Source organism: Triticum aestivum, chromosome 5B (assembly GCF_018294505.1).
Source record: "Triticum aestivum cultivar Chinese Spring chromosome 5B, IWGSC CS RefSeq v2.1, whole genome shotgun sequence".
Taxonomy (NCBI): domain Eukaryota; kingdom Viridiplantae; phylum Streptophyta; class Magnoliopsida; order Poales; family Poaceae; genus Triticum; species Triticum aestivum.
This window is the reverse complement of record NC_057807.1, coordinates 384,842,622-384,852,636: the sequence shown is the minus strand read 5'-3', so window position 1 is coordinate 384,852,636 and position 10,015 is coordinate 384,842,622. Positions and strand designations below refer to the sequence as shown.

Sequence of the window (10,015 nt, the reverse complement as noted above, 5' to 3'; positions counted from 1 at the left end):
TTTGCATTTCTAGATCACACAGCGACATCAATGTGTTGTCGAGGTCTTCATTGTTTACAAGGTTGTGTGCGGGCGAAGGTCCTGCATGCAACTATACCATTAATGGTCATAATTACATAATGAGATACTATCTTTTTTATGGCATCTATCCTCCCTGAAAAATTTCCTCAAGACCATCTTTGAGCCAAGGGTGACAAAATATATATATATAATTTTGCCCAGAAACAAGGAGGCAGAAAAGACGCGGAGAGGGCATTTGCAGTTACTCCAAGCCTGTTTTATAGTTGTTTGAGGACGTGCTAAACTATTAGATGCAAAGACGTTGTGAGAGGTGATGACAACTTACGTGGTCATGGACAATATGATTATGGAGTATAAGAGTGAGGGAGTTGGCTAAGGTCTGGAATTTCAAGAGATGGGTGATCCTATCCATTTTTCGAGGCAGAACCCGGTGTCATTTGAGGTTTTTCTCGAAATGCATCAGCAGATTCATGATCGAGGAACTCATGAGCAACTTCAAAAGTATCTGATTGAGCATATGCGGGTGTTTCATATGAACAACTAGAACACGTGTCAATAAATAGAATTCAAATTTGAACCATTTTATTTCAAAACTTTATATTTGGATTGTAATATTTATATTTGAATTATTGTTGCGTTGAAATATTTATCTTTCGGTTATCGGAATATTTATCTTTCAATTCTCAAAGAATTGTGCTATTTATGTTTGATTATTTTTAATACTTCGAGCACAGAAAAAAAAATACTATGCGAACATACATTTGATGCCTACGGTTGGATCCGGCGCCCCACATTGGAGTTGCCCTAAGCTCTACATTTTTTCTTGTGTTCTATAATGCGTTGTAGTTTTGCTGAACATTAGATCCGCTGTGTAGCAAATAAACACAGCCTTTTTAAAAGCAGAAGTTCAATTTACTTTTGAGGGGTAGCAGAAGTTCAATTAAACTAATAGGATCATCTCAAACTGAGCAGCCCGTGTAAGAATTAAAATGAGCACTGCATGAATCAGGGGACTATCTAAAAATATATAATAAAATAATCAAGGAACGCGCGTGCAACTTTCCATGACATGTCGAGGAAGGCAAACCATCTGTAATACGTTGCAAACTTGCAATAAGATGACCATGACAATAGTCCTAGTAGACCTAGGCTGCCAAACTGCCGTGAGCATACACAGCTCCAGCAGCAAACAATGGTGCAAACAGACGGCATGTGCTTACATACGTATCTATATATGCCGATGTTCAATCAGAATCAACCACCGGCTATTACTACTAATTGTTACTAGAAATGAATAACCAACGCCCGATTATTGTCGCTTCAAAGCTACGAGTAAACTACCAGTACTAGTAGTAAAATAACATCCACGCTCCCCGTAGATCATTTGCCCTATAGATTTGGAGCCCAAGTCAAGTGTTCATCATGCCTCTTTCTTGTACCGTCAGTTTGTCACTTCTTGGCCTAGCCCGAGCCAGGAGTTGTCACCATTAGCTTGCTTGGACGGAGCCGCCGATGCGCTGTTAATTTGGTAAGGCGCCTTCGCCACTATCCTGGGGTAAATGAGCACAAAATGTTAGGGTCGTACATGTAGCAAGTTTCTGAAGACATTTTCACTGTCTTCCTTGAGGAAAAATTTCATAAAAAACCCAGCTCGATCAGGTACCTGCCCTTTCTTTTCTCGAGAAACCTATGGAGTGAGTTCCTCCTCGCTATTGGCAGATCTGCAACCGAGCAAAAAATGTTGGCACTCTGTTAGCGATAAGGATTTCATATGGAAATTTGCATGAGACTCTGAACTGAAACAATCCCTTTGTCTGCATGTATTGTATATTTTCACGGTAGAGTTGCAAAAGAGAGCATGAGAATTAGTACCAGGGAGAGTGTTCTGTGAAGGCTGGGGAGGGCTCTGCTGAACGAGGCTGCTGCTCCCGGCCTTGTCTCCGGCGCCGTCGGCCATCTGCAGCAAATCCTTGACCTTGGTGGACGGGAAGTTGTCAACCACGACCACTTTTCCACCGTAGAAGATGGTGAGCTGGTGCGCATCCTCTCTGGCATCTTGGTTGTCAGTTGTGGCCTTGAGAAACTGGCCAACACTAGATTTCTCGAGGGGGAGCTCCACGTGCGCGGCGTTTGGCTCCTCTAGCCCCGAAAGCAGGTTCATGGTGGTGGGCGGCTGGAAAGCTCCTGCAAATTCAGATGAACATCTTGTAAGAACTTTGTTGCTAACTAAATGCATGAGACACATGACCAGTCAGAAGAAAACCATCCCCTGTTCTTTCTACAAGAAAAGAAGTTCACCGAGAAACCAATCGACAGGGCACGTCACGGCGTACCTCCTTCATCGACGACGGCAGCCGGCGGCGACATGTCGAGGCCGACGAGGCCCTGCAGTGCGCCGCCCTTCTTCTCCTTCATGTAGCGGCTCAGGAGGCTGCAGGTGGCGGCGAAGCCGGTCTTCTCCTTGGCCGCCCACGCAGCACCGGCACCGGCACGGCCGGCCATCCCCTCTCCTCCTCCCATCTTCCCGCCGCTCCCCGCCCCTTCCATGCACAACAAACAAGTCGCCTCTCCACCGGAGCTAGCTTCCTCGCTCCTTCCTTGGCTTGCCTGCTGCCTCCGACAAACAACTCCAGTGCACTTTTCCTCATGCCGGGCGCCTCCGCCCTTTTAAAATGGATCAGCTCTTCGTGATAAACGGCGAGGTGGGACGACAAGGACCCGTCGGGCCGGGCACGGCCGGGCATGGAAAACGTGGGGGAATGGGAGGGGCACGCAGCTCACTAGGTTCTTCCGAGTCGTGGGCACGACCGGACGGGTGGAGCGGTGAGGTCTCCGTCCGCGACGGTCCCATCGAAGGAAAAGGTCGTGGAGTGTTGGCGATGAATATCGGGGGCCGTGGGTGGTCACGGAGGCACGTGGTTTTTGAGCTCGTATTCGGGCCTGGATTTGACCCGCGGGGCAGCGAAGGCGCGGTCGGTCTCTCTCGGTTATTTTTAGGTGGATGGGATGGGAGGTACGTACGGGGCAAGGAGACAAGACGTGTGACGGGCATGTGTCGTGCTGAGGAGCAGTACGTTTGGCCCCTATATATGTGGTAATGTGCTGATTTACATTTGGTGATTTTTGGCTTGCTTGGCTTAGCTGTTGCTCTATGACGACGGTTTTACTATGTCTCAACCGATGGGGGTTCATTAAGTCTCAGTTGATCTAGAAAAGCGCAAATTTAGCAAATTTGTATTCAAATAGACAAGCCATTATGATAGCTATTCTGACCAGTAGAGGGGGTATTGGAGACAACTGTCTCGCTGAATTACAACCATGAGGAATCAACAACGGTGATGGTGATCGTCACCGAGAAGGAAGCGTCTGCAACTCAAGGTGTGGTGAGGTGTGGGAACAAAAGCCCACAAAGTTGAAGCTCGAAACCTCTCCATAGTATAGGGCGCCTCGCAGCGGCAGCTAGCAGAGTGAGGGACGAAAAAAAATGAAAGCAATGGAGAAGGAAGGCGACCGTCGGTTTTGTAACTTGTGGATTTAAGATTATTATTTTTAGAGTTGAAGTTCGCGATTTCTCATGTTTTCATCATTTTGAACTTGTTTTTGGGCTTGGATTTGATCGGCGGGGTAGTGAGCTAGCTCGCTCTCTCTCTCTCTCTCTCTCTCTCTCTCCGGGTAGTTGGGAGTATGTAGGGTGCAAGCCGACACGACGTGTGACCTGGTAATGGTATGTCGTGTTGGTTTACGCTTGACCGCAATATATGGGTGATTGCTAATTTACATTCGGTCATTTTCACCATGCACAACTAAGCCGTTCACTAAGTTTTGCAACTTTATGAAAGATATTACAAAAGAAGGTACAATCGGGAGAAAGCAAGTATTAAGAAGTGCGTGGAGGCGAAGCTCATCCCCATGATGTAGGGCGCCTCACGACGACACCTCGCGTAGAGGAGAAGAAGTTCACAATAGAGAGAGCTCATGCCCTGCTGCACGAGGGAGAGGGCAGGGAGGCGACCATCATAAACAAGAGGGAAGCGACAAGGTGTTTGAAAGGACAGGTTAGCCCCCCACCCCACCACCCACCCACCCAAAGGCACAGCCAGAGAGTGTTACAGGGGATATGACTATGGACTGGTGTAAACTCCGCGCTACGCGGAGTATATAATCATCCTCCTTCAAAACGACGAAAATTCTGAAAGTTGAAAGCCTTGAAGTTTGCAAATTCTGAAAGCCAGAATTTCCGCAATACATTTTTTTATAATTGAATTTATACAAGTTGAATTTGACTTTTTAATTGTGATTTTAAGTTGAGAGTTGCAAAAGGTGTAAATTTCTAAATGTGTAATGGGGGCGGGGTATGTGTGTGGGATGGTGTTTGTGGGGGGGAGGGGGGGTAACAGGTCAATCCTATTTGAAAGTTTCTTTGAAAAACACTGGGAGGTTGACTGAAAATAGTTGTGCCAATGACTAGTAGGCAACACCCCACAGTTGGCACGCATTCTAAATGTTTATTTGGTTATTTTCTTCTTAATGAAAAAACAATGCTCACCTAAGGATTTCCCAGAAAGAAGATGTCCACCCAGAAATGAACCCGACCTTGCTTGGATGAATTGGAGGGCTGGTCATACCTCCAATCCACCATGTTTGACATTCTACATATTTCTTGTAAGCGAATTATTCTTTCAGTGGAAAGCAAACATATTCATCTATAGTGATGCACTTGTGGTCATGAGTGGAAATAGGCTTGTGGTAACCCAAATCCAACACCAAAAGGCATATATACTTTTATCTAAAAGGGCAACAAAAACATGAATTGGAGTGTTTGAATTGGGTTAGACCTTGGCTTGGCCTAACAAGGCTACATCCACAGTGTAAGCAATGTATCATAATTCATAAATAACTTATAACATTTATAAACAAAACTTAAAATATAATATTGAAAATGTGTAAGCCACTCAACAATATCCTCACATATCCATATATAAACAAGTATTGAAAAATCGGCCATTTTTTCAGCTAAGCAGGAGGCAGACGATTTGCCTCTTTTATAAACTTAAAGGGGGATGTGATTTCTTACAAGCAAGGAAAAAAATAGGAACCCTATCGACTACATGAGCCTACTCTCCCTAATATGAGATTACTCAAGTGCTTAGCAAACACAAGGCGCCGCATTTTAGCCCCATCTTTGATTCTCACAATGGTGATCGAAGGTAGGATGAAGATGTTCCAAAAAATCCATGCATTTATCTCATTCCAAATTTGCTAAGAGATGACCATGAAGAGGAAGTGTTTGTGTTAAAACCGAAAGATCACGGGTAGGGGGGCAAGCTATATGTCCGAGGATTGATGGTAACTATGATCAAAAGGACATAGTATTTACCCAGGTTTGGGCCCTCTTAATGATGGTAAACCCTACTCCTGCTTGATTATATTCGAAGGGTATAGGGGTTACAAGAGTTGATCTACCACGAGATCGTATTGGCTAACCCTAGATTGGCTAGCCTAGTAGTGTTATGATCCTGCCTTCGATCTAACCCTCCGGTTTATATAGACACCAGAGGGGCTTAGGGTTGTACAAAGTCGGTTTAACAGAAAGGAAATGACATATCCGGACACCTAAACTTGCCATCCACGTATAGAGGGAGTCCCTACCGGACACGAGAGGTGGTCTTTGTTGGAAATATGCCCTAGAGGCAATAATAAAAGTATTATTATATTTCATTGTTCATGATAATTGTCTTTTTATTCATGCTATAACTGTATTATCCGGAAATCGTAATACACGTGTGAATACTTAGACCACACTATGTCCCTGGTAAGCCTCTAGTTGACCAGCTCATTGTGATCAACAGATAGTCATGGTTTCCTGACTATGGACATTGGATGTCGTTGATAACGGGATCACATCATTAGGAGAATGATGTGATGGACAAGACCCAATCCTAAGCATAGCATAAAAGATCGTGTAGTTCGTTTTGCTAGAGCTTTGCAAGTGTCAAGTATCTCTTCCTTCGACCATGAGATCGTGTAACTCCCGGATACCGTAAGAGTGCCTTGGGTGTATCAAACGTCACAACGTAACTGGGTGACTATAAAGGTGCATTACAGGTATCTCCGAAAGTAGCTGTTGGGTTGACACGGATCGAGACTGGGATTTGTCACTCCGTATGACGGAGAGGTATCTTTGGGCCCACTCGGTAATGCATCATCATATTGAGCTCAATGTGACCAAGGGTTTGGACACGGGATCATGCATTACGGTACGAGTAAAGTGACTTGCCGGTAACGAGACTGAACAAGGTATTGGGATACCGACGATCGAGTCTCGGGCAAGTAACGTACCGATTGACAAAGGGAATTGCATACAGGGTTTGATCGAATCCTCGACATCGTGGTTCATCCGATGACAACATCGAGGAGCATGTGGGAGCCATCATGGGTATCCAGATCCCGCTGATGGTTATTGACTGAGAGTGTCTCGGTCATGTCTGCATGTCTCCCGAACCCGTAGGGTCTACACACTTAAGGTTCGGTGACGCTAGGGTTATGAAGATATGGATATGCAGAAACCCGAATGTTGTTCGGGGTCCCGGATGAGATCCCGGACGTCACGAGGAGTTCCGGAATGGTCCGGAGGTAAAGAATTATATATAGGAAGTGCTATTTCGGGCATCGGGACAAGTTTCGGGGTTATCGGTATTGTACCGGGACCACCGGAAGGGTCCCGGGGGTCCACCGGGTGGGGCCACCTGTCCCGGGGGGCCACATGGGCTGTAGGGGGTGCGCCTTGGCCATCATGGGCCAAGGGCACCAGCCCCTATAGGCCCATGCGCCTAGGGTTTCCCCCTAGGAGGAGTCCTAGTGGTGGAAGGCACCCCTAGGTGCCTTGGGGGGGAGGGAAACCTCCCCTAGGCCGCCGCCCCCCTAGTAGATCTCATCTACTAGGGCCGGCGCCCCCCCCCCTGGCACCCCTATATATAGTGGGGGAGAGGAGGGACTTCTTACACCAGCCCCTGGCGCCTCCTCCTCCCCCCCGTTACGTCTCTCCCTCGTAGTCTCGGCGAAGCCCTGCTGCTGTGACGCCCTGCATCCACCACCACGCCGTCGTGCTGCTGGATCTTCATCAACCTCTCCTTCCCCCTTGCTGGATCAAGAAGGAGGAGACGTCTCCCGTCCCGTACGTGTGTTGAACGCGGAGGTGCCGTCCGTTCGGCGCTGGTCATCGGTGATTTGGATCACGTCGAGTACGACTACATCATCACCTTGCAAGCTTCCGCACGCGATCTACAAGTGGTATGTAGATGCAAACTCTCTCCCTAGACTCGTTGCTTAGATGAACTCATAGATGGATCTTGGTGAAACCGGAGGAAAAATTTTAATTTTCTGCAACGTTCCCCAACAGTGGCATCATGAGCTAGGTCTATGCGTAGTTCTCTTTGCACGAGTAGAACACAACTTTGTTGTGGGCGTGGATTTTGTCATCTTACTTGCCTCTACTAGTCTTTTCTTGCTCAACGGTATTGTGGGATGAAGCGGCCCGGACCAACCTTACACGTACACTTACGTGAGACCGGTTCCACCGACTGACATGCACAAGTTGCATAAGGTGGCTGGCGGGTGTCTGTCTCTCCCACCTTAGTTGGAGCGGAATCGATGAACAGGGCCCTTATGAAGGGTAAATAGAAGTTGACAAAATCACGTTGTGGTGATTCGTAGGTAAGAAAACGTTCTTGCTAGAACCCAATTGCAGCCACGTAAAAGATGCAACAACAATTAGAGGACGTCTAACTTGTTTTTGCAGCGATTGATCATGTGATGTGATATGGCCAGAAGTTGTGATGAATGATGAATTGTGATGTATGAGATCATGTTCTTTGTAATAGGATTCACGACTTGCATGTCGATGAGTATGACAACCGGCAGGAGCCATAGGAGTTGTCATTATTTTTTTTGTATGACCTGCGTGTCATTGAATAACGCCATGTAAACTACTTTACTTTATTGCTAAACGTTAGTCATAGAAGTAGAAGTAGTCGTTGGCGTGACAACTTCATGAAGACACGATGATGGAGATCATGATGATGGAGATCATGGTGTCAAGCCGGTGACAAGATGATCATGGAGCCCCGAAGATGAAGATCAATGGAGCTATATGATATTGGCCATATGTAACGCCCCGAGACCAACGCTCCATAAGACTTCCAGCTATTTCGGGTTTCGCCATGTGTTTCATTTGTGTCTGCCCCTTTTATTTTTGCATTGCATCATGTCATCATGCCATCATATCATTAATTTTTTAAAACCTCAACTAAATAAATTGTATAGATCGTTGATCTATTTAAATCGAGGGATATTCACATGGTGATTTCTCTTTAAAACATATCCTCTCGATATTTAGGGGGCTATAATAAAATATTCCATTGTTTTGGAATCACCAAAACACACTTACAAAATATTTTCGTTCCTTTTCTGCTTCAAGTTTGGTCTCCAACCTTGCCAATATTTATTTCATCATTTTCCGGAGCTCCACCAAAAATCCAAACATTTTTGGACCTTCCTTTCATCAAGTCCTAGTTCAAACCCATTTGAATTTCAAATGAGTTTGAATTTAAATCTTTCGGTCATGCCCACTTCTATTTTTCCTGGATCGAGCTCATTTTTGTGAGTCCGGAAAAATTATCCGCATGCCCAAATTCTTGTCCACTCATTTCTTTTCTCTCCTTTTCTTTCTTTGCTTTTATGTTTTTAGAAGAGTTTTGAAAAGAGAGGGAGTGGAGAGCCCAGCCAGGCCTCTGGCCATTCCCCTCCCCACCAGGCCGGCCCATTTGCATCATGGCCCAGCCGCGCCCCTCCTAACCCTAGCCCGACCGGTCCAAACATCCCCTGCCCGATCCCATCTCCTCCTCGTCCTCCCTCAGCGCCGCACTCGATCCCCATCGCGCGCATGCTCACATCGCCAGGGAGAGCCCCGCTCCTCCCGATCCACCTCGCGTGATCCCCTCTCCGTTTCCCCTCGCCGCCTCCTCCCCCCCACCGGCGCCATCCGTCCCCATCGCCCGAGCGCTCAAGGGGAGCCGCTCCTTGAGCTCGTCGCCCCTGCCTCCTCCCTCCGCTGAGCTCCGTCGCCTCTGCGCGCGAGCGCCATGCTCGACCTCCTCCTCGCCGCCCCTGGAACTGCACCGCCTCGGCCTCGCCGCCGGCAGCAGCTTCTGCTGCTGCATCCTCTCGCCGACGCCGCTCCGTGCACCTCGTGCTCCGTCGCCCGCCTCCCCTGCGACCTGGGCGTTCATCCCCGTCTTCCCGGCCTCGTCCGTGCCCCCTAGTTGCCTCTGTCCGCTTCGAGCAACAGCAGCTCGTCGCTCAGCGCCATGGCCACTCGCGCCCTCAAGCTCCTGCGGCAGCCTCACCTTTCTGCGCCACTTTGCCTTGGTCTTTTGACCCCAAGCCACCTCCTCGCATCGCGGTCTTCATCCTCGCTTGGACGCCGAGATCCCCTTCGTTTTGCCAAGACTCGGCAACCAGGGAAGCCCAAGGACGCCCTCGCGGATTTCGCCAAGTACATCTACGGACGCACCGGACGTCTACAAAACGTGTACGACTACGTGGGCTTAAAAGTACCCTTCGGATGCGCCAAGTTCGTCTACACGGTGACGCGTCAAGTACCCCTACCGCATCTACGGGATCTCCAAGAACGCGTACCTCGATGACCCGTCAAGTACCTCTTCGCAAGACCAAGTTCCTCTACGACATGTGTACGACTACCGTCGCCAAGACCGGACCGACAAGTACCCCGGCAACGTGTGTACCACTTCTGTCGCCGTGTACAACGACTTACACTACGGCCCGTGAACGACTACTTCCTCTACGAAACTCGAACCGCTCCGAAAACGCACGCTTCGAAGGTATAACGCCGAGACGACGCCCGTGACTTAATGCATGTGTTGTATGAGATGCACCCTATGTTTGCACCGTGTCCGAAATTGTCGCGTGCATGTTT

General features: G+C 47.9%; 1 protein-coding gene across 1 annotated transcript; it reads right to left on the bottom strand.

The window, feature by feature from the left end:
• Positions 1-1,091: 1,091 nt before the first annotated feature.
• Positions 1,092-2,668, bottom strand: LOC123116183 (protein TIFY 10c). The gene is made up of 4 exons (XM_044537182.1): positions 2,355-2,668; positions 1,894-2,205; positions 1,685-1,742; positions 1,092-1,571 (listed from the first exon to the last, which is right to left on the bottom strand). The coding sequence occupies exons 1-4, from the start codon at positions 2,566-2,568 to the stop codon at positions 1,463-1,465; spliced, it is 693 nt and encodes a 230-aa protein (XP_044393117.1). The 5' UTR covers positions 2,569-2,668; the 3' UTR covers positions 1,092-1,462.
• Between the last annotated feature and the right edge of the window lie 7,347 nt (positions 2,669-10,015).